The sequence below is a fragment of the Telmatherina bonti genome (genome assembly GCF_933228915.1).
Source record: "Telmatherina bonti genome assembly, chromosome: 9".
In the NCBI taxonomy this organism is placed as follows: domain Eukaryota; kingdom Metazoa; phylum Chordata; class Actinopteri; order Atheriniformes; family Telmatherinidae; genus Telmatherina; species Telmatherina bonti.
The window spans coordinates 36,431,186-36,455,979 of NC_136627.1; the positions used below are offsets into that span (position 1 = coordinate 36,431,186).

Sequence of the window (24,794 nt, forward strand, 5' to 3'; positions counted from 1 at the left end):
AGGTTTTGGAAATCCTCCTCATCCCAGCGAGTCTCCCAGACTGTCCTGGTGTGGATGTCCCCTAAATCTCTGCTCAGTTAAATGAGATTAAAACTGTCAGGTCCAGTTTTTTCCTTTGTTTTTTAAATATCAGCAGATGGTTGTGCTTGGTGGGATTCAAACTCGGGTCTCCAGCATGGGAATCACTTCCACCTAACGGTCTCATTACCGTGGTAGAACCTGAACTCTGTTCTGATGTTAGCAACAAGGCTCAACATTTTGACAACTGAGGTACTAAAAGTGGAAAAATTATTTATTTATTTTGTCTATTTTTTAAACTGTGACATTTTAATCAAATTTAATTAATTTATTTAAGGTCACAATCCGTCCTGAAATTTGTGCAAGAACCTTGATTTAATAATTTACTTTTACCTCTCCGACATCTTTATTTCATGTTGCAAAACTTTTATTCTTTGGCTTTTAACACTGTGTGAGTTGTTTGGTCCTCTGTGTCTTTTATTTGTTTTATTTTTCCTTTTAATTATTTTATTCAGTATTTATTTATTTTTAATTATTCTACCTGTTGTTATTATTGTAACGACATTACTATTTTATGTTATTTTTATTTTGTGATATTCGACTTTGTGCAGCACTTTGTGCAGTGCTTTATAAATAAAGTGGATTGGATTGAAACAATAAGAAATAGAAGCTTATTTCAACAAATCGGCTAAAAAAAAAAACAACTTTTAGATTCTTTTTTAAATGTGAATAAATAAATAAATAAATAACGACAGGAAATTGTCAAATTTCCCGTGACCGATTGAACGCATCGTCACGTAACGTCAGCCGGAACCCGGAAGTGCGCAGCTTGTTGTGAGTTGTTGCGGTGGCTCTGCTTCTCCTGCCTTCTGGCTCCTTCTGGATCTAATGGCGAGCTCCACGGGTCCGGGTCGCCCCGGGTCGGGACTTCAGTCTGTGTCGCTCCTCATCCTGCTGCTGTCGGGTCTGATCGAACCGGTACCAGCCGCTTCGGAGCGGGGGAAATGGATCCTGAATGTCAACAGCGTGAGTTCCGGCTTGCTCTCTGGATGCTGTGTCGTTTATCTGCTGGTTAATGTCTGTAAGACTAGTTAATCTGCTGGTTAATGTCTGTAAAACTAGTTAATCTGCTGGTTAATGTCTGTAAAAACTAGTGATTCTGCTGGTTAATGTCTGTAAGACTAGTTAATCTGCTGGTTAATGCCTGTAAAACTAGTTAATCTACTGGTTAGTGTCTGTAAAACTAGTTAATCTGCTGGTTAATATCTGTAGAACTAGTTAATCTGCTGGTTATTGTCTGTAAAACGCGTTATCTGCTGGTTAATGTCTGTAAAACTAGTTAATCTGCTGGTTACTGTGTGTAAAACTAGTTAATCTGCTACTTAATGTCTGTAAAAACTAGTTAATCTGCTACTTAATGTCTGTAAAACTAGTTAATCTGCTGGTTAATGTCTGTAAAAACTAGTGATTCTGCTGGTTAATGTCTGTAAGACTAGTTAATCTGCTGGTTAATGCCTGTAAAACTAGTTAATCTACTGGTTAGTGTCTGTAAAACTAGTTAATCTGCTGGTTATTGTCTGTAAAACTCGTTAATCTGCTGCTTAATGACTGTAAAACTAGTTAATCTGCTGCTTAATGACTGTAAAACTAGTTAATCTGCGGGTTAATGTATGTAAAACGTGTTATCTGCTGGTTACTGTGTGTGTAAAACTAGTTAATCTGCTGCTTAATGACTGTAAAACTAGTTCATCTGCGGGTTAATGTATGTAAAACGTGTTATCTGCTGGTTACTGTGTGTGTAAAACTAGTTAATCTGCTGGTTACTGTGTGTAAAACTAGTTAATCTGCTGGTTACTGTATGTAAAACTCAATCAACTGGTTAATGTCTGTAAAACTCTTTAATCTGATGGTTAATGTCTGTAAAACTCATTAGAGAGGGAACTAAAGGACTGGAAACGAGGCTTTAAGGTAGTTTTTTTAGTTTCGGTAGACAGTGACGCCGGTTTTGGGTCATTTGTGACGCTGCGTCAGAAACGTGTCCAAGTGAACCAAGTTGGCAGATTAGAGGAAGATAATAATATATAAGATAATAATCACTCCAAAACCCCTTCAGTATGAAAATGAGGACTTGTGTGTGTGTGTGGGTTGGGGGGGGGGGGGGGGGGGGGGGCAGCAGAGAGTAAGGGGTGGTTCTTTATCATGACAAAAAGAGAAGAAGAGGTGTAGTCAGATCATCATCAATCAATGGATTTGATTGGCTGTTACGCATTGTGTCACTTTACTGTATTAACTCTAAGTGAAACTTTCACGTCACCAGACTGATGGCTCGTCCACGTTCATCCCAACTGATGAACTAAACTGGTCACAAATGAAGTCTGCTTTGTTTATTCCAGGAAACTCTGAAGAATCAGATGTTCTTTTACGCCAAAACTCTCTTCAAGGACACTGCAATCCGTCTGAAAGGTAAAACCGGTCTTCGTATCTTCAGCCGTCGGGTCAGATGTTTGGGTTTAAGTCCGTCTCTGACTCGGAGTTAAAATGTCTGTCTGTGTGCAGTGATGCCACAAAGCTGCAACGTCACGTCTCCCGTTCACCTGAACATCTCCTGGTATCTGAGGAACTCCCACTGCTACGATGAGGTCTTCAGGCTGGACGTAAGATGCTACATTTCCTCCTCATGCTCTCTTACACAACTGTAGCCTGATAGTGTTGCTAGGAGACCTCTGTTTTCACCTGGAGTTGATGACGAAGCCACTTCCTGTCGCTTTCCACCAGTCAGAGTCAAAAGTGACAAAATGTCCCATTGGAGTTGGTTTTGTGAGGATAGTCGGAGGTTCATATTTTATGCCCAATGTTGGCACCCTCACCTATCGCTAGTTAATCTGCTGGGGCGGCTGTAGCTCAGGAGGAAGAGCAGTTGTCCTTCAACGGGTAAGTTGAGGGATCGATTCCAGGCTTCCCCTGAAATGCCGAAGTGTCCTAGGGCAAGACACTGAACCCCAAACTGCCCCCCGATGTGCCTATCGGGGTATGAGTGTGTAGAATGAGTGTGTGTGTGAATGGGTGAATGTGACAAGTAGTCTAAAGCGCTTTGAGTGGTCTGTATGACTAGAAAAGCACTATAGAAGTACAAGTCCATTTACCATTTACCATTTTGCTGGTTGCAGGAAATGAACTTTTATGGGTTAAATAACTAAATGCAGCCAGAAATGTGTTTTTTATAGGTTTCAATGTGGTGTTTTCTATAAATGTTCTTTTTAACCTGTTTGTTTTCTCTGTTAACGATCCGATTGATGATCCCGCCCGGCTCTTTGTTTACTGTTTGTTGTTTACTTGTTTACAGACTTCGCGAATTCCCAGTTACTTCAAGTCGACAGATGTGAGACCAGGAGGAGGGAGAGGATTCTTCATTTTCCACCAGTATGCTGACATCCTCTGCCAGCCCAACATCGACCCGAACACGGTGAGGAACGCACACGGCTGGCGCCGTCGTTTGTGCGGGTCGGCGGTTAATCATGTTTGTTTTCTGACCCAGTTCAAGGTGGAAGTTCTGGAGAAAGAAACCAGACTGAAGGAACCGCAGCAGCAGGTCAGTCCGTCTCGTCTTAACCTCAGGATGGATCTCACATCTGCTGCCTCCCGTTTCCATGGAGACTGAGCAGCTGTATGATGTAAAATCATAAAATCAACCAGCTCCAGCTGACTGGTCTGGTTTTATCAAACTGGTCCAGCAGACTGGTGTGGTTTTAGCAGACTGGTCCAGCTCCAGCTCACTGGTCCGGTTTTATCAAACTGGTCCAGCAGACTGGTGTGGTTTTAGCAGACTGGTCCAGCTCCAGCTCACTGGTCCGGTTTTATCAAACTGGTCCAGCAGACTGGTGTGGTTTTAGCAGACTGGTCCAGCTGACAAGTCCAGGTTGAGCAAACTGGTCTGGTTTTATCAAACTGGTCCAGCAGACTGGTGTGGTTTTAGCAGACTGGTCCAGCTCTAGCTCACTGGTCCGGTTTTATCAAACTGGTCCAGCAGACTGGTGTGGTTTTAGCAGACTGGTCCAGCTGACAAGTCCAGGTTGAGCAAACTGGTCTGGTTTTATCAAACTGGTCCAGCAGACTGGTGTGGTTTTAGCAGACTGGTCCAGCTGACAAGTCCAGGTTGAGCAAACTGGTCCAGTTTTAGCAAACTAGTCCAGCAAACTGGTCTGGTTTTAGCAAACTGGTCTGGTTTTAGCAAACTGGTCCAGCAGACCGGTTTAGTTTTAGCAAACTGGTCCAGTTTTATCAGACTGGTCCAGCAGACTGGACCAGCTCTAGCTGACTGGTCCAGTTTTAGCACACTGTCCAGCAAACTGGTCCAATTATGGCAGACTGGTCCAGTTTCAGCAGGCTGGTCCAGCAGACTGGTCCAGTTTCAGACTTTGGTTAAAATCTGCTCCTTGTTTCTTCAGCCAATCACAGACAAGGATTCGGGGAGGCGGAGGAGAGACGTGGTGCATCCCAACCCACAGGTGTGCAATTCCAGCTCACTTTCCACACCTTCTTCCTTCATGATGATGATGATGATGACGATGAGTTCAGTGATTTCTCTTCCTCTCTCTTTCTCAGCCGGCTGCAGCCAATCAAAGTGTCTCGTCTAAAGAGGTGCGCTGGATTCCATGAACCTGCTTCCTGCTGCGAGTCGCATCTTTTAAAGTGAAACCCTTCCTGTGTTTTCTGGTTAAATCTTCTCTATTGTTGCTCAGGTTTCGGATAACTCTGAGTACACGGTGGCACGGAGCTGGGAGGACGGGCCCTACATGTTCATCCTCAACATCCGAGAGAGCGGCAAGAACCAAGCAGAGTCTGTTGCTGCCGCCACCGCCGGCTGGAACCTGCAGAGTCAGTAACACACACACATCTCCAGTCAGTTAGCAGGTTAGCCAGTTAGCCAGTCAGTGACGTCTCCCACCACCTGCTGCTGATGATATTACTATTCCACATTTTATACCAAATAAAATATTTCAGACTTTTTTTTAATTCCACAGAGAGATAATAATGGCAATTAATGATAAAACATCTGCTAGCCATGACGTCCACTAGCCACAGCGCCCCACTAGCCATGACGTCCACTAGCCACAGCGCCCCACTAGCCATGACGTCCACTAGCCACGGCGCCCCACTAGCCACGGCGCCCCACTAGCCACGGCGCCCCACTAGCCACGGCGCCCCACTAGCCACGGCACCCCACTAGCCACGGCACCCCACTAGCCACGGCACCCCACTAGCCACGGCACCCCACTAGCCACGGCGCCCCACTAGCCACGGCGCCCCACTAGCCACGGCGTCCCCCTAGCCACGACGTCCCCCTAGCCACGACGTCCCCCTAGCCACGACGTCCCCCTAGCCACGACGTCCCCCTAGCCACGACGTCCCCCTAGCCACGACGTCCCCCTAGCCACGACGTCCCCCTAGCCACGACGTCCCCCTAGCCACGACGTCCCCCTAGCCACGGCGTCCCCTAGTCACGACGTCCCCACTAGCCACGATGTCCCACTAGCCACGACGTCCCACTAGCCACGACGTCCCCCTAGCCACGGCGTCCCCTAGTCACGACGTCCCCACTAGCCACGATGTCCCACTAGCCACGACGTCCCACTAGCCACGACGTCCCACTAGCCACGATGTCCCACTAGCCACGACGTCCCCCTAGCCACGACGTCCCCCTAGCCACGACGTCCCCCTAGCCACGACGTCCCCCTAGCCACGACGTCCCCCTAGCCACGACGTCCCACTAGCCACGACGTCCCACTAGCCACGACGTCCCACTAGCCACGACGTCCCACTAGCCACGACGTCCCACTAGCCACGACGTCCCACTAGCCACGATGTCCCACTAGCCACGACGTCCCCACTAGCCACGACGTCCCCCTAGCCACGACGTCCCCCTAGCCACGACGTCCCACTAGCCACGACGTCCCACTAGCCACGACGTCCCCCTAGCCACAACGTCCCCCTAGCCACCACAATGTCCACTAGCCACCTTAATGTCCACTAACCATAATGTCCACTAACCACAACACCTGCTAACCAAAACATTCGCTAGCCACAATGTTCACTAGCCACAACATCTTGTAACCAGAACTTCTTGTTATCAAATGTTCTAGCCATAACGTCCTGAAGCCATTAGATCCGATAGCCACAACGTCCACTAGCCGCAATGTCCGTGAACCATAACATCAGCTAACCGTAACGTCTGCTAAACATAACGTCCGCTAACCATAACATCCTGTTGCCACAACATCCTCTGGTCTTAACATTCTCCACCCGTTACATCTAATATCCAGTTTGTATATTTTTTATGCTTTAATAAAACATGCTAAATAATAAAAGGGTCCTAATAACATGAAGACATACAGATTGATGAATGTAAAATTGATGTTTAGTCCCACATCTATGCCTGATGCCGTTAGCCATGTTTATTTTCCTCCACTAGCCACGGCGCCCCACTATCCATGACGTCCCACTAGCCACGATGTCCCACTAGCCACGATGTCCCACTAGATATGATGTCCCACTAGCCACGACGTCCCCTAGCCACGACGTCCCCTAGCCACGGCGTCCCCTAGCCACGGCGTCCCCTAGCCACGGCGTCCCCTAGCCACGGCGTCCCCACTAGCCACGACGTCCCACTAGCCACGACGTCCGCTAGTCACGACGTCCCCACTAGCCACGATGTCCCACTAGCCAAGACGTCCCACTAGCCACGACGTCCCCCTAGCCACGACGTCCCCCTAGCCACGACGTCCCCCTAGCCACGACGTCCCACTAGCCACGATGTCCCCACTAGCCACGACGTCCCCCTAGCCACGACGTCCCCCTAGCCACGACGTCCCCCTAGCCACGACGTCCCACTAGCCACGACGTCCCTTAGCCACGACGTCCCTTAGCCACGACGTCCCCACTAGCCACGACGTCCCCACTAGCCACGACGTCCCACTAGCCACGACGTCCCACTAGCCACGACGTCCACGAGCCACGACGTCCACGAGCCACGACGTCCCACTAGCCGCCACGACGTCCCACTAGCCACCACGACGTCCACGAGCCATGACGTCCCACTTGCCACCACAATGTCCACTAGCCACCATAATGTCCACTAACCATAATGTCCACTAACCACAACACCTGCTAACCAAAACATTCGCTAGCCACAATGTTCACTAGCCACAACATCTTGTAACCAGAACTTCTTGTTATCAAATGTTCTAGCCATAACGTCCTGAAGCCATTAGATCCGATAGCCACAACGTCCACTAGCCGCAATGTTCGTGAACCATAACATCAGCTAACCGTAACGTCTGCTAAACATAACGTCCGCTAACCATAACATCCTGTTGCCACAACGTCCTCTGGTCTTAACATTCTCCACCCGTTACATCTAATATCCAGTTTGTATATTTTTTATGCTTTAATAAAACATGCTAAATAATAAAAGGGTCCTAATAACATGAAGACATACAGATTGATGAATGTAAAATTGATGTTTAGTCCCACATCTATGCCTGATGCCGTTAGCCATGTTTATTTTCCTCCACTAGCCACGGCGCCCCACTATCCATGACGTCCCACTAGCCACGATGTCCCACTAGATACGATGTCCCACTAGCCACGATGTCCCACTAGCCACGATGTCCCACTAGCCACGACGTCCCCTAGCCACGGCGTCCCCTAGCCACGGCGTCCCCTAGCCACGGCGTCCCCTAGCCACGGCGTCCCCACTAGCCACGGCGTCCCCACTAGCCACGACGTCCCACTAGCCACGACGTCCCACTAGCCACCATAATGTCCACTAGCCACCTTAACGTCTGCTAACCATAATGTCCACTAACCATAATGTCCACTAACCACAACACCTGCTAACCATAACATTCGCTAGCCACAATGTTCACTAGCCACAACATCTTGTAACCAGAACTTCTTGTTATCAAATGTTCTAGCCATAACGTCCTGAAGCCATTAGATCCGATAGCCACAACGTCCACTAGCCGCAATGTTCGTGAACCATAACATCAGCTAACCGTAACGTCTGCTAAACATAACGTCCGCTAACCATAACATCCTGTTGCCACAACATCCTCTGGTCTTAACATTCTCCACCCGTTACATCTAATATCCAGTTTGTATATTTTTTATGCTTTAATAAAACATGCTAAATAATAAAAGGGTCCTAATAACATGAAGACATACAGTTTGATGAATGTAAAATTGATGTTTAGTCCCACATCTATGCCTGATGCCGTCAGCCATGTTTATTTTCCTCTGAAATAGAAGATCAGTGGAAGTAGATGACATGTTGTTTCCCCTTTAATACCACATAAAAACTCATCTCAGAACATAAAATTTACAGAAATGACCAAACAACTGTTTCCGTCCTCTGTTTTCTCTCGGCTTTCTGTGTCTTTACAGTTGAGATCAGCATGAAGGACGACCACGGCTACGACTACATATCCGCCTCTGAATGGCCTCTAATGGTGGTAAGATGCCTAAAGAAGTCTAACGTCTGCTGTCGGACTTTAGCATGGCTTCAGAAGTAGTTGTAGACAAATTGTACAAGTTTTACAAACAACAAATTAAAAAACAGAAGTACGATGTTAGTGTACCTGAACAGGTGGGCACCAGTGAGCAACATGAGAAACGACTGATTGGACGTCGTCGTCCAATCAGCTAGTCAGTGTGTTTTGATTTTTTTTTCTATCATCATCAATTCCAGTTTGTTTTTTAATTAGTAAAGATTTAAGTTTTGTGTTGTTTTTTTATTTTTTTATTTTGTTGTTTTGATCTTTGTCATATTTTTAAAATTGATGTCATTTTCAAGTTTTCATTGTCATTTTTAATTTGTCTTTTTTTTATTTTAAATTGTCATTTTTAATTTGTCCTTCTGGGCCACCGTAGAAAAGGGCTGCAGAATGAGGTGTAATGCAGGACGTAGACATCACACGAATTCACTTTGGTTTGAAAAAAAAAAAAAAAAAAACTAAAAAAATTTGCAAATTTAATTTAGTTTTAAAACATAAATAATGTTAATCACAGCAAGAAACAAAGAAATTCTTGTCAGAAAAAGGAGGAAAAATGAGGACATGTTTTAGTACGAGTTGTAAATCTAAACAGATGAATGAAAACATGAAGGCGGTAGAAGAAGAACGTCTGGATGGAGGATGATGACGATGGCGTGTAGAACCAGAAACGAAGCAGCTGTCCTGCATGCTTGTGTCTGGTCTGTCTGCAGTTCTACATGGTGATGTGCATCGTCTACGTGCTGCTGGCCACGCTCTGGTTGCTTCTGTTGGCATGCTACTGGAGGGACCTGCTCCGGATCCAGTTCTGGATCGGGGGCGTCATCTTCCTGGGCATGTTGGAGAAGGCCGTTTACTACGGAGAGTTCCAGAGCATCCGATACCACGGCCTGTCTGGTAGGGGTCGGATCACACGTTCTGCTGTGACGGCAGGAAGGCTGTGGCGGTAACCTGTTGTAATGTGTCCTCCTGCAGTCCAGGGGGCGGTGGTGTTCGCTGAGGTGCTCTCGGCGGTGAAGAGGACTTTGGCCAGGGTTCTGGTCATCATCGCCAGTCTGGGTTACGGCATCGTAAAGTGAGTGTTACAAGCTGATGTTGGGATGAAATTGTTTTTAGATCAGATTCTGAAGCTGGGATGATTTCCAGATCTCATCGAGTCACATTTTATTCCCAGGAGAAGATTAACAACAAATTAGACATTTTATCATTTGGAGACGCCGTCCATGCTGTCCACAAACAATTCCACATCTTCATCCAGGATTCAGAACATTTTAAATGAGCTTTGGTCCAGAGAAGACGGCGTCTTTCTGGAATCTCCCCGGGACCATACAAGCTTGTCCCCCGCATACAGAGATTCCTCCTGAATCTATAGAGGAACATTTTTCTAAAATTGTTCATACCTTTGTCTCAGATGGGTGAAGCTCTATCCATCTTTCCATCTGAGAGACTCTGCTTCTCTGAAATGCTCCCATAATACCGAGTTATGTCACTGACTTGTTGCCATTTATCCCAGTTAGTTGTTAAATTCTCCTCCAGATGTTTTTCCAGCCATTTGTTGCTTCCCTTCCAACTTTGTACAGATGTGTTGCTGCATCAGCTTCACAGTCATCTCATACTTTATCATCCATGAAAAAATAGATGTTTATCTTTTACTGGGAATAAAATATGACTTGATTCTGGTTTTATTCACATTTCACACTGCGACCCAGTTTGTTTCTTACTGGTGGTGTTTTCATCATGTGTCTGCATCAGGCCCAGACTCGGTGCTTTGCTGCACAGAGTCGTCGGTGTTGGCCTGCTTTACCTGGTCTTCTCCATCATCGAGGGAATCCTGCGAGTAAACGCTGTGAGTTAACGTGCCTGCGTGTCTTTGAGTTGTAGGAGTTTAACTTTCAACATTTAAATAACAGATAAACAAATGACTGATCTTGGTTGGTGTCCCTCTAAACCAGTGAGGTGGGCACTAACTGCCCAGCCTGCTGAGCTACACTCACCCCACATCACTAATAATGCTGTCAGTCACAGTAGGATGATTAAAACTAAGCTGGCCGTTAGCCACAAAGCTAACCGACCACAAGAGTCATGAGCTGATCCCAGTATGGAGTTCCGTCCCCTCCACCAGAGCACAGAAGATACCAAACGGGAATGTCGAGTCAAGGAACGATTCAGACCTCTTCTGATTGGTTGATTTGTGGGCGGAGTGCACAAGAGAGCCGCATGACCTAAAACAGGGGTTCCCAAACTTTTTCAGCAACTACTACATTACTGCAGACGCCGCACCGATCCGTCTGTCGATCTCACGCTCCATCCTTCCCTCACTCGTGAACAAGACCCCGAGATATTTAAACTCCTCCACTTGAGGCAGGACCTGACTCCCGACCCGGAGAGGGCAATCCACCCTATTCCGGCTGAGGACCATGGTCTCATATTTGGAGGCTCTGATTCTCATCCCAGCAGCTTCACAGTCGGCCGCGAATCGCTCAAGTGAGAGCTGGAGATCACGGCCAGATGAAGCCAACAGGACCACGTCATCTGCAAAAAGCAGGGACCCAATCCTGAGGCCACCGAGCTGGATCCCCTCAACACCTCAGCTGCGCCTGGAAATTCTGTCCATATAAGTTATGAACAGAATCGGTGATAAAGGGCAGCCTTGGCGGAGTCCAACCCTCACCGGAAACAAATCCGACTTACTGCCGGCAATGCAGACCAAGCTCTGACACCTGTCGTACAGGGACCGGCCTTTGATGATTGTAAATATATAATCGCAATTGTCACAATAAGTACACATAGATTTCTAGGGCTGTGACGATATGCTTTTGCCCCGATTAGATTACGATTTTTTTGGGTGCCGATTCTACGTAAATTGTGATTCTCACAATTCTTCGAAATTTGTAGGTTAAAGACAAAAAATGTACAAAATTTTTTCTGCTCGTCATTTTTCTTAATGCCAATCAGGAAAAAACAACACAGTAGCCAGACCATCATTCTGCTACTATAATGCCCAAGAAGACAAGTAAAAAGATCAATGAAATCAAATCAAATCAAACTTTATTTCTGAAGCACTTTTCATGCCACAGCAACACAAAGTTCTTTACGAGATAAAATCAAGTCATAAGGATTAAAACAAACAGTAGATAACAAAACTTTTAAAAACAATAAAGACGCAAGCTCTTTCCATACTCACACACACACACACACACACAAGGACACAGAGCAACCACACCCCCACCCCCACATTCCCCGATATACATCATTCCCTGAATACTGTCTCTTTCACTGAACGCAGGTTAATAAAACAAACAAAACAATAATTAAGTGATAAAAATTCTGACTTGGTGCTGATGTGAGGAAACGATACCGAGGGATCCATCCACACCAGGAGCCAGTCCCCCGCATGCTGATAGGGGCCGTTGCCACGGCAACCGCACAACTCCCGGGCAGCTAAGGGCCCACCCCGCAGCCGTGAAGCTGCAGTGCTGGACCCCGCACCATCCAAACAGCAGCGGTCGTCATGACAACAGCCCCCAGACCAAACAGGCAGGGCCCCCAGTGTGCTGGATCCCCAAAAGGAAAACACTGGAGTTAAAACCGAAGTTAAATAACCTTAAGAAGCAGTAAGAAGAAATAAGAGTAACAATGATAAAAATACATAAAAGGACTTCACAATAATGTACTAAAAATAAGATATCAAACTAAATTATTTAAAAATAAATAAAATGATGAATTAAGTAAAATAAGATAAGTAAATAAAATAAAATTCAGTTAAATGCTAAGCTAAAAAGGTGGGTCTTGGGCTCTGAGGCTCTCTGGCAGGCTGTTCCACACTCGAGGACCATAACAATGGAAAGAGGTCTCACCGTATGTCTTAGTTCTGACTTTAGGAACCACTAAAAGGCCAGTACCAGAGGACCTCAGGGTCCGTGAGGGCACATAATTAAAAAGAAGGTCAGATAAATAAGAAGGCCCAAGACCATTCAGACATGTATAAACAAATAAAAGAATCTTTAACCAATCCTGAAGCACACAGGAAGCCAATGGTGCGATTTTAAAACTGGTGTAACGTGTTCCCGTCCTCTGGTCCTCGTCAGAACTCGTGCCGCTGAATTCTGTAGTAATTGTTGGCTGGAAAGAGACTTTTTAGGAAGACCAGAGAGCAGGGCGTTACACAATAAAAAACAATAAAAATGTATAAAAAAATATAAAAAGATTTTATACTTGATTTTTTTTATTTATTTGAAAAAAAACAATTCTTTGTTTAAAAAAAAAAGTTTTTTGTTTAAAAAAACAGATTTTTTGTTATAAGAAATCTATTTTTTGTTTTAAAAAAATAGACTATTTGTTAAAAATAAATTTATTTTAAAATTATGAAGTACAAAATCCTGATATTCGATTTTTTGATTTGATTTTCCCACCTCTATTAACTTCCTAATGTAGGTCTTCAGTTGTAATCAGGACCGTTTCCGTAAACACATCAATTCAAAGTGATGAAACTTTTTTTCTTTTTGTTTTCAACCAAAACGTTAATGTTATTGTAACTGTTTTAAAAATCTGCTGATGGTATAAACGAAGCCCTGAGTGTGTGTGATGTGTGTAACCTCTCTGTCTCTGCAGGAACGAGGCAATAACACCGGAGGTAGATTTTTATGTGACGTAGTTCTGGCCCTCACTGACTCCGGTATTGTCTGGTGGATATCCTTTAAGTCAGATTTCATGTTGGTGGTTTTCTTCTTCTTCTGTGTCCGATACCAGACCAGTTTCATCACTGATACCAACGCTCTGCGTTGGTATCAGTGATGAAACATGTTTACAGAATCTGTTCTTTGTTATCTTTAAGTCACCGACGTTGAAATGAACGTTTATTATCCAAAGGAAAACTTTAGAGGCGTCACGGCAGATAAAAATAAAACCTTACAGCTGTATCATTAACTGCTCCTGACTCGGTGAACTGGTCAAACTGGTCTCCACATTGCCCTCTACTGGTCACAGCAACCTGAGGGTTAGGGTTAGACAATAAACACATGCGTGTTAGCAAAAAGCAAGTATATATTTGGGTTCATTATTCCATATTTTTCATCTATTTTAGGTGTATTTTACGAAGCCATGATGCTAGTTTTATTCAATTTAATTAAAATATTTAATGAATCCACGTAAAAGTTTTAATACGCTCAGGTTCTTGAGCTTCCTCTAGTGGTGAACTGATGGAATTACCAATTTCTGAACTTGTCTTGAACATCTGGGCCGGATTAAAAGTGCACAGGCCCCTGGGCCCAGAGTGTTCCAGGGTCCCTTTCCCCTCTACAACATTGGGAAAATTATGACATTTCTAACATCTCTCAGCCAGTGGTACCAATATCAAAACACTAGACACTGTGGTGTAACTATCTGGCTTTTATGTACATTTTGTTTAATGTCCAAACTGCTGGTGTTTGCCTACGTGGGTCCCACATGGACCCCAAGTGGGCGTGGACCCCTGGGCCTGTGCCCATAATGCCCATTGGATAATCCGGCCTTGTTGAACTCAGAGAAAGATGGATGGATATCCAGATGTTTCACGTAGGCAGGTGGATCATTTTCTTTTATGAAAAATGTCACTAAAATAAAAGAAAACCGTAAGAATAAAAAGCCAAACAAACTGATTGGCTGTTTCTGCTTCTGTGTTTGTCCTCTCATCCTTCTCTTTTCTTTTTACTTCCTCTGTCGCTCTATCTGCCACCCTTCCCTTTTCTTTCTCAACATACTGTTTAACCTCCTTCACGCCACCTTTCCTTCACCTTCCTCCTCCTCTTCCTCCTCTTCTTCTCTTCAGGCTGAAGATGATGTAGTTCTCCTGGCTGCTATCCCTCTGGCTGTGCTCGACTCTACCCTCTGCTGGTGGATATCCGTTACTGCACCTCCCCCTCTTTTAGCCAGGCAGAAAGCTTTTCTCCCTCTTGTTCCTTCTCCGGTTTGTTCTGTTTGTTTTCAGCAGAAACAAAGTTAGAATCTTTTTTTGGCTGTATTTTTACATTTTGAACCCTTCCAATCATAAAAAAAGAGCACATTTAGTCATCTGAGGCTGAAAATTTCCTTGACTGTGTCGTCACATCTTCGTGAGTCTGGCCGAGACCATGAAGCTGCTGAGGCTGAGGAGGAACGTGGTGAAGCTGTCTCTCTACAGACACTTCACCAACACGCTCATCTTCGCTGTCATTGGTACGGAAATGACTCTTCATCCGCCATATCTGCCGACCACCTTTACTTGTTTTAAAAGCTTTGTTTCCTTTTTAGCGTCAATCATTTTCGTCATCTGGACCACGAAGACCTTCACGATGTCTAAGTGTCACTCTGTAAGTATCTACAGGAGTTGTGTCTGGCTTTATGTTCGTACATGATGTTGCCAAACGTGTGAGTTGGCCTTCAGTTCTTCTGGGAAAGCATTCCTCGAGGTTTATGAGTGTTTATATAAAATTTTGGCCATTTCTCCAGAAGTTCATGTGTGAAGTTGAGTCACAGTCTCCACTCATATTTATTCCAAAGTCTTCCATTAAGTTAAAGTCTAGACTTTGTGCAGATCATTCAGGTTCTGTACCAAACTCGCTAGTCCATGTGGGTCCCACTAGGCTCAGTTTCGGACCCCCTAACCTTCTACCACGACTTGTTCCCAATCAGATGAGTTTCTTTTTGAAAGTGTGGTATTGCTTTTCGTCGTCATGCCTGCGCCTGTCACATGTATGACTGCCAGGACCCCCTCCCCTGTGGACCTGGGTCCCCTGGCCCCGTACGTCAAGCCAACCCCCACTAACCTACGAGTTAACAGGACAAAACGTCTGGCAACGTAATGTATATCTGAGACACTCGATCCGATCTGATAAGGAATCTCGTCTGCAGGACTGGAGAGAACTGTGGATTGACGACGCTTTTTGGCGCTTCCTGTTCTCCATCATCTTATTGGTCATCATGTTCCTTTGGCGACCGTCGGCCAATAACCAGAGGTAGAAGGCGTTCTGGAGAATTTTATCTTGGCTTTCAACGTAGTTTTTAAATGGAGTTTCTGCGTCTCTGTGACAGGTATGCCTTCAGTCCTCTGGTGGATGAAGAGAGCGAAGAGGAGGAGGAGAAGGAGCCCATGATGAACGAGGCTTTTGGTCAGAAACCATTTCTTCATCACGCTAATCTCTTATTTTCTCGTTAACATGGAAAGGTCTTCGTCACAGTCCTCCCAGCTGTTGATCTTTCTTTGTTTTGGTCCTTTATGCCTTCAGAGGGGATGAAGATGAGGGGCGTGAAGAACGAGATCAACGGGACGGCCAAACCCAACAAAGTTGTGAGTCTTCACTGCAAACTTATCGTTCTTCAACTCATGAAGGGACACATTCATCTTCTAAAACCCTGAATACGATCAGATGGCTTGTAAGTGCAGATGAAACCAGTAACCTGGGTGGTGATGTTTCCACAGGACGAGGATCTGAAATGGGTGGAGGAGAACATCCCATCATCGATGGCAGACGTGTAAGCAACTCCACCGTGGAGCTTTTTGATGGCTTTGCTCCATTTGAAGGTCTGGATCCAGATGTGGATCCAGGGTCATGTTGGAGCTTATCAGAGTGCAGCTGTTGGTTAAAGTCCTGTTTTTCTCATCGTTGCAGCGCCCTGCCTCCACTGCTGGACTCGGATGAGGTAAGCTTTACTTTCCAGCGTTACTGAGGTCCATCTTTGCGGTTCGGGTCTGTTTGACAAAAACCAATGGAGGTTTTCTGTGGGAATTTTTGTGGAGGTTCCTTCAGGGTTCCTCATGAAAACAAGAAAAGGTCGAAGGTTTCATGAAGTCCTGGGGTTTGTGTCTGGGATCAGAAGAAGCTGAAGCAAATCGGGGATCATTTGCTGAAAGGAAATCACTTCAGCAGACTTCCGCGTTGCGAGAAGAACGTTGTCGGTGAATTAAAGATCATTGGGTGAAAAAAGCCATAAGGATAACCGTTGCTAAGCAACAGAGTGTGATTTCGGCTCATTTTAACTTGAACTTCATCTACCAGGAAGTTCTACCAGCCGTTACACGCCTATTCCGAATGTTTCTTCTGAATAATTCACATGGATCTACTTTTTTTATAGAATCAATGTGAAACAAACGGAAACTTTGACATCAGCGACACATTTCCGTCGATTTAGAACTTAATATTCACATCTGACTGACCCACAACGGACCAATCAGAGAAGTAAACTGATGCCAGTAGCACAAAATGATGAAACACAGTAGCATGAAAGGGAAAAACGGCATTAAAAGATGCATTTGGTTCGATCTCCGTCAGCTTTGCTCGTTCCCCCTGGCAGGAAACCTTGCCAGACTGGTTCCTGAACCAAATGTTTAACCGACCGGCATGTTCTGAATGAACAAACGTTGTTGCAGCCCCTAAAACATTGGTTTAACTACAGAGTTCTTCTTCCTCCCAAGACTGTTACTGTTTTATGTTTCAGTAAAGTTTAAAAACATAAAACCCGATGCCAGACCATGGAAGTGAAGAACGATTACATCACAGGCAACGATGACCCACATGGTGTTTGGTACCATCATGCTCCACATTTGGCTTTGATGTCATGTGACTGGCTGCCAAAACTGTGTCCCACAATGAAACTGGGAACCAGTATCTGGCCCACACAACACTAACAGTCCCATAACGGAGCCACCAGGGCCAAAAGAAGCCCTGATTGGACCCAAACACAGACCACCTGCAGACGCTCCAGATCACCTCACTGATGTTGAAGCGTTGCTTTAGTTGCTGTGTTGTCACGTTGCCTGGCAACCGGTTTATATGTCAGGCTATAAACTCACGGTGAGGGCTGGGTGTCAATTCATATTTATACAGTCGATTCGATTCCAATTCTGAAAATTAAAATTGATTATCACAATTGGATCTGACTTGTTCTGATCTAATATGGTTTTTGGTCAGTATAATCACTTTATTTTTTTGTTTAAATACACGACTGTGTTGTTATATGCAACATATTAATACAACATTCAACAACAAATTAATATTGGAAGATAAAGATGGCAGTGAGGGCCAGTCCCCTTCCCAGATTGTTGATATAATTGCCTTCACAAACATGATGTGGGGCAGAATCAAACAGATCCAGGTTAGCAGTGTAGTGTGTTGTCACACTCATGTAAGACTGTAGTAACGGATGTCTGTGTGATACCCACCCAAGTTTAATATTTACATCTTCTTTTACCGACTGGTACATGTTTGGAATGGCCTCTTCAGAGAGACGTCTGTATGTCTGTTTGATCATAACGTTGTGCGGTTCCTCTACTTTCATTTGCCGCCTGATGCCCTCGTTTTCAACTACAAAATACAGACGCATGTCCTTGCAAATGAAGCCTGCAGTCGCCTCAGTTGTTTTGACAGAACATGCAGAATTGGCTGGTAGTTGTAAAGTTTGCTGAGTTTCCTCTGTCTACAGACGGCGTAGACATGAGATCGTGGTGATGTCTCAACATGTGGTTCCTCAGGTTTGTCGTATTTCTGCAAAACTTCACCTCCATTCGTCATGTTATGCAAATCGCTTTGCTTTTGTTGAATTCGCCTTTCTGTCTGTCTTTTCTGAATCCGACATGTAAACAGTGCTAGTGCCTGACGCCATATTCGCTGTTTTAAAGTCGTCCCATGCAGCGTGCATGCGTAATTTCAGTGCTCCGGAGAAACGTTTCTTTAAAAAATAATCTTTTGACTTTCAGATCGATCTTTAGGAATTAATATGAAAACCGATTCAGAATTTCTGAATCAATCTTTCAACACACCTCTAGTTGAGACCCTAAAATCTGACAGAATTCTGAGCTTATTTGTGGAAACGGCAGGTTAAAACGCAGCGGGATGACTTTCAGGACTAAACCTTTGTTCTGGTCCAACTGGTGTGATTACAGACTGGTTCCTCAGAAAGCCTCCAGACTCCAGAACTGAGACTTAAAATGTTTTTTGTCTGACAAAAGATGGAAAACAGACAATAAAAAGCATTTTGTTGCAGTTCTGCTTGTGACCAGCAGGGGGAGGCAAACACTCAGAGGAGCTCATGTGTTGCCACGGTTACGTCACACCGTTGTTTATCCTCCTCCTTGTTGTCATGGCGAGCAGAGCGATGTGACGACAGCATGCTTGTGTGTGTGCTGCAGCTGTTAATGATCACCACACATAAAATGTAAAATCTTGCTTGATGTTTTTATGAGATGCTGCAGATAAACGACCGATTCGGTTCCGTCAGACGCTCCAGTTCGAGATGTTTATCTCCACCTCCACTGTTTATTGAGACCGCTTTCCAAACACGCTGTCTCATCTGCTAACTGAGCTTCTTCTCAGTCATCCAGCAAAGTGCCTCTAATGTCACATCATGTTTGCTGCTGTGTGAGCGCTGGGATGAAAATGTGTGAAGCATGTGCAGGCTGGAGAAGAGGGGAAGAGCGCTTCTTTCAGGTGGGCTGGCCGTGATAACGACGGATGATAAGTCGCTGCAGGATATCTGATAAGGAAGTGAGGAGTAACCGTGTTGATTAAAGGCAGAATAATTGCATCCCTGTAGCAAATTATCCACCATATTCTTGTTATTTAAGAAGGAAATGAAGGTCAAATCTGAGATGTAAGCAGCCTGTAATGGAAAATGATGCAGTCTGGGGTGATTAAAGAGGAGAGGGGGATTATTTCTCCTCCCATCAGCCCAAAGCTCGCATCTTATGGACCTTCTGTGCAGCCTGAATAAATCCCGACATCCTCCGCAGCATTTTAAACGTGTTTGTTCCTTCGGATTTTGTCTTATCAGCCGGTGATGGATGAAGCTTCGGGGTTCAGGTCCCATCTAATGCGGAGGGTCAGTCTCAGGTCCTCAGGTGTCGTTATCCTGCAGGTTTTCATTGTTTCCCTGCTCCAACACACCTGACTGAAACGCTTGGGTCAGGATAACGGCCTGCCTCGGTCGGAGCCTCTTGGATTCCTCCAGACAGTTTCAGACTTCAGAGAAATATGGAAATCCAGGCTCATAAAGATATTCTCAGATAAACGTCTCCATCCAGCGATTGGTCAGTTGACCTGGTAGTGACGTCGCCTACAGTTCGGTTTACGGCACCTCGTACCGCCGTAGCGTCGCTCTGAGACGCTTCAGTCCAAAACTTTGCTAAAAGTCTGAGACGCCTGATAAGTGCAGGTTTTAGCGAGAAAGTCGACCTCGAACACGACCCGGTGTGTTCAGACTGTTGCTGCGATGGTTTTAGGAAAGCCAGAAATGGCGTTCCATCCCATCTCGACTGCGACTAAAACGAATAAAAATACATAAAATTCTCCCCTCAGTGGAAGTAGGAATGTCAGGATGTTGGTTCTGTAAATAAAGTTATTTAGAAAACGTCACAGTGAAGCAAACAAACGAAGATTTTACTGCGAGCTGCAAACTTCGGGAAAACTTCGTATGTAGAACAGATTGTTTGGTGACTGAAGGCGGTCCTCAGTCAGCTGATCCTCTTTTCTCTGCAGGAAACCATGACGACCAAATTCGAGATGTCCAAGATGGAGTGAGCCTGGCATCAGATCGCTGGGGGGACGGAGGAAGAGGACAGAAACGCGACACTGTAATGAAGATGACGATTAATGCACATGAAGACGAAGAGAGGATGGAACGACAAGGCGGGATTGTTTTAGCGGCGTCACCGCGTGATTTGATCCCGACTTTATGAGCTTCGTAAGCCTGATTTGTACATAGACTGGGAGCAGAAGCGATCACAGCGGCACGCACTACTTTTCTATTTCTTTTCCTTTTAATGCCTGTTTGTATTTATGTCTAAATATGCGTACGTCCACCTCTACGTTGTTTTCTGCTTCGGAGTGGCTTGTTTTTTTCTTATTTTTGATTGGAGGTCTGGAGCAGCAGCCTCGCCGTCCTCCATGCTGTTTGTTGAGTTTGTGTTTGAAAGTGTGTTGTGTTGGAAAAGCCAAAGTTTGAGAATCAGAAAGAAAAACCGGTCAGTCCTTAAATTTCTGATCTGATTTAACTTCTGATGCTTTTATACACCAAACAGTCATTAAAGGTGCGATGTGTTCTAAACTCAAAGATTAATTTATGTTTTTATTCTCTCAGAATGAGACGTTTATACGGCTCCGAAAGGACAAACTGAGTGTGAATCTTTAAAACGGTATTTTCGGCTTGTTTGAGAGGAACGAGAGCACCGTTTAGGATAAACACCTTATAAGCACCATAGAAGAAGACAGTACACATGTACACAATGCTGAAGTAGTTTCCTGAATGAAAACGTGGAAGAGTTTTGGCCGTTGACGGCAACCATCCATTCACACCAACGCTTGGTATTGGAAGTCGCTGCTGTCCCTATCTTCACCACTAGGTGGCAGCGTTTTCTCACACACTGGACCTTCAGCTTCAGCAAACAGTCGTATAAATCAGAAGGTTTGTCTGATTTCACCTGCAGTCTGCTTCTTCGTCAGATTTATACGCCCTTAAAGGTCTCGCATGTTGACGAAACCTCTTCGCTCTTCAACGCCCGGTTTTCGTTGGAATCTGGGACATTTGGTCACCATGGATACCCCATTTATGAAGTAATCTTATTTTTCCTTCCATAGCAGCTGAATTTTTATGCTTAATTTAGAGAATATGTGCAGAAAGACGGTTTTACTCACAGGTGAGGTTGTTCTCTGACCAATCAGAGCGTTGCACTTTCACATTTTCACCTCAACGCCGATCGTTAGACCTCGTCATATCACCGACTGCGACTGTCGGAGGTCCCCACCGGTTCTCATCTGTAGATCTATGGTGGTCTGGTTGGTGAGCTGGTTTTCCAGCTTGGTTGCAAGTTTTTTTTAAAAACACCTGGACTTTGTGGGAGGACGTCATCAGGACAACCTTTAGCCCATGTCCACATGGAGACAAGTCGAGGTGTTTATGCTGAAGTTTGACGTTTTGTTTACAGGAAAACCAACGGGACAGAAGTTTTTCTTTTTAAAATCTGCTCTAGAATATTGGATTTTATACTTACTGTTGAGCCGATGTAAAATGTGCACAAATTTTGCACAAATTACAGAAACTCTGCGACAAAAATAAAAAATACATAAAAAAATACAACAAATTAATAAAAAATAATGTTTGAAAAAAACGTTTAACTCCAGAGCTTCAGCTTCTTTCTGCAGGCAGCTCCATGTTTTTGTTCCCTCGGTGCGCCTCAGTCGTCTGGAGGAACGCTCCACACATCTCCCAGTCTCCATGTCCGCCGTGCTTCCCGTCAGGAAAACCGTGGCTGAAGCTGCGATGTGTTAATGGAACGCAACACAAAGCTCCGTTTATGTGAAAATTGACATGTTTCACCGTTTCTGGTTTGAAGGAGTAAATGTGGATTTTTGTAGGATAAGAAATTCCACCTTTAACGCTTTGGACTGTGAACGCATCAAGTAAATAAAGCTTTGGAAATTAAATTATTAAATCTGTTTCTGGGTTTTTTTTTTTTTTTTTAAAGGAAGGAAATGTTTTAATTTCAGTCAATGTGCAGACATGAACTTAAAACATGTTGAAAGAAAAGTAAGTTTAAAGACCATCCTTATTATTGTTGTTATCACTGATAATAATGAAATTATAAATATAAAGAATAGTATTATGTATGTATTTTGTTTTATTAATATTTGTCATATTTTGAAGAAAGTCTGAAATACAAATTTCAGGGTTTTTAAAATGTTTATAATACATGTACTTCAGGGTGAAACTGAGAAACCTGTTTTTATTTATATTACTATATTTTTTCATCTGCTTTTTTTTTATCCATAATTTTCTGTTTTTACTTGACAGTAAAAACAAATTAATACTAACTTTTTTCTTTACATGTAAAGATTTTATTTAAAAAAAAAACTTGATTAAACACTAGGAAGATAAAAAGTTAAACACAAACTGCTTTTTTGTTATAATAAATTTATCTATATTTATAATGGAAGTTTTATGGAGGGATTTTTAGGGTCCGAGCTATACGAAGATAGCAGAAGCCTGTTATTAAAATGTTTATTAGAATTGTTATACTTTTGTAAAATACTTGATGGTCATCTGGTTTTGTAGAAACACAAATCTAAGGAAAAAAGACTGAAAACAGTTACATACTGCGCCCGAATGTCTTTCTTCTTCTGCTGCATGATGGCGGTTGCATCTTAATCACATTTACATTCGTAAACAGTTTGTCGTCCCAGGATTGCACTTGGAAAGCGGCAGTTTCTCAGGAGACATGATCTGCATCAGGAGCTTTGATAAAACAGAGATGTTGCATCATCTGAATTTCCAGAAAAGAGCCTGACCTACAGAGATCCGACGATTTCAAGATTATACCTCCAAGCATTTCTACGATTGTCATGACTGACGTGCATTCTCTCTCTCTCTGTAAATATATGCTTGTATGTGTGCACATGTATGTTGGTAGGCATTAATGCATGTATAATTAAATGTATGACTGTATGTATTTATGTGTGTTAGCATGTATGCATGTATACAGTTAATCTAAGAAAATTAGAATATTATTGAAAAGTTTGAAATATTTTTCATCACTCTAAGAATGTGAAACCAAAACATATATTCATGACGGAGTGTAACCATGTCTATTGTCTGACTCTGTGTGTATGTATGTATGTCTGCATGCATGAACAAAAGTATAGGTATGTATGTATAAAAGTATGTATGTATGTGTATGTACGTATGTATGCGCATGAATGAAAGTATGTATGTATGTATGAATTGTATATTTTAGGTATTTATGTATGTAAGTATGTATGGATGAATAAAATTACGTATACATGTATGTATATATCTATCTATGTATGCATGTATGTGTGTGTACGTATGTGTATGTATGTATAAAAGTATGTATACTTGTATTTGCGTTTGTATATATGTATGTATGTATCTATGCGTATATGCATGAATAAAAGTATGTATGTATGTAAGTATGCTTGTTTGCATGAATAAAAGTATGTATACATTTATGTGTGTATGTATGCATGTATAAAAGTATGTGTATGTGTACGTATGTATGTGCCTTGCGATCGACTGGTGAGCTGTCCAGGGTGTACCCTGCCTGTCGCCCAAAGCTAGCTGGGATAGACTCCAGCTTCCCCTCGACCCTGAATTGGATTAAGCCGTTCAGAAAATGAATGAATGTATGTATGTATGTATGTGTGTGGATGTGTGGATGTATACATGTATAAATTTATATGTATGTACACATATGTATATGTGTATGTGTGTATGTATAGTTTGCATCTATTAAAGCATATACATATGTATGTATCTATGTATGCATGATTAAAAGTATTTATACATGCATGTATGTATGTATTTATGTACATATAAATATTTGTATATATGTATGAATGTTTGTATGCATGAATTAAAGTATGTATACATGTATAAAAAGTATGAATATGTGTATGTATGTATGTCTGCATGCATGAATGAAAGTATGTATACATTGATGTATGTATGTATACATGTATAAAAGAATGTATGTGTGTATACATGTGTAAAAGAATGTATGTATATATATATATATATATATATATATATATGTATATATATATGTGCATATATATATATATGCACATATATATGTATATGTGTGTTTGTATGGATATATGTGCATATATATATATATGTGTGTATGTATGTATGTGTGCCTAAAGTATGAATATGTGTATAAAAGTATGTCTGTATGTATGTTTGAATCTATGTATAAAAGCATATGTGTGCATATATATATATGCACATATACATATATATGGATATATGTGTTTGTATGGATATATGTGCATACAAACATACTTTTATACATGCATATACATGTGCACACATACACATATAAATACTTTTATATGGGGATATATATATATATATACATTCTATTCATTTTCCGAACCGCTTATTCCATTCAGGGTCGCGGGGAAGCTGGAGCCTATCCCAGCTGGCTTTGGGCGACAGGCAGGGTACACCCTGGACAGCTCGCCAGTCCATCGCAGGGCCACACAGAGAGACGAACAACCACACTCACGCTCACACTCACTCCAATTAACTTATCATGCATGTCTTTGGATGGTGGGAGAAAGCCGGAGTACCCGGAGAGAACCCACGCATACACGGGGAGAACATGCAAACTCCACTAACCAAACCAGCCAAGGATCGAACCAGCGACCTTCTTGCTGTGAGGTCACAGTGCTAACCACTGCGCCACCGTGCAGCCCATTT

General features: G+C 43.4%; 1 protein-coding gene across 2 annotated transcripts; it reads left to right on the plus strand.

The window, feature by feature from the left end:
* The first annotated feature begins 851 nt into the window (after window positions 1–851).
* Window positions 852–21,894, plus strand: LOC306760110 (transmembrane protein 87A). 2 transcript variants are annotated; one of them, XM_079245899.1, is made up of 21 exons: window positions 852–1,044; window positions 2,412–2,481; window positions 2,575–2,672; window positions 3,362–3,481; window positions 3,554–3,607; window positions 4,464–4,523; window positions 4,621–4,656; window positions 4,758–4,893; window positions 8,461–8,528; window positions 9,281–9,464; window positions 9,543–9,642; window positions 10,320–10,413; window positions 13,179–13,267; window positions 14,662–14,759; window positions 14,835–14,893; window positions 15,435–15,538; window positions 15,615–15,691; window positions 15,809–15,870; window positions 16,003–16,055; window positions 16,193–16,223; window positions 20,054–21,894. In XM_079245899.1, the coding sequence occupies exons 1-21, from the start codon at window positions 907–909 to the stop codon at window positions 20,093–20,095; spliced, it is 1,773 nt and encodes a 590-aa protein (XP_079102025.1). In that variant the 5' UTR covers window positions 852–906; the 3' UTR covers window positions 20,096–21,894. The 2 variants fall into 2 exon arrangements, with proteins under 2 accessions (XP_079102025.1, XP_079102026.1); XM_079245900.1 differs by lacking the exon at window positions 13,179–13,267 and adding an exon at window positions 14,374–14,442 and having other exon boundaries at window positions 14,651–14,759.
* The last annotated feature ends 2,900 nt before the right edge of the window (window positions 21,895–24,794 follow it).

Coding starts and splice junctions, on each gene's coding strand:
- LOC306760110 (XM_079245899.1), top strand. CDS start 907: ATGGCGAGCTCCACGGGTCCGGGTCGCCCCGGGTCGGGACTTCAGTCT. Junction 3,608..4,463: donor TGAAGGAACCGCAGCAGCAG/GTCAGTCCGTCT, acceptor TTGTTTCTTCAG/CCAATCACAGACAAGGATTC. Junction 16,056..16,192: donor CCATCATCGATGGCAGACGT/GTAAGCAACTCC, acceptor TCATCGTTGCAG/CGCCCTGCCTCCACTGCTGG.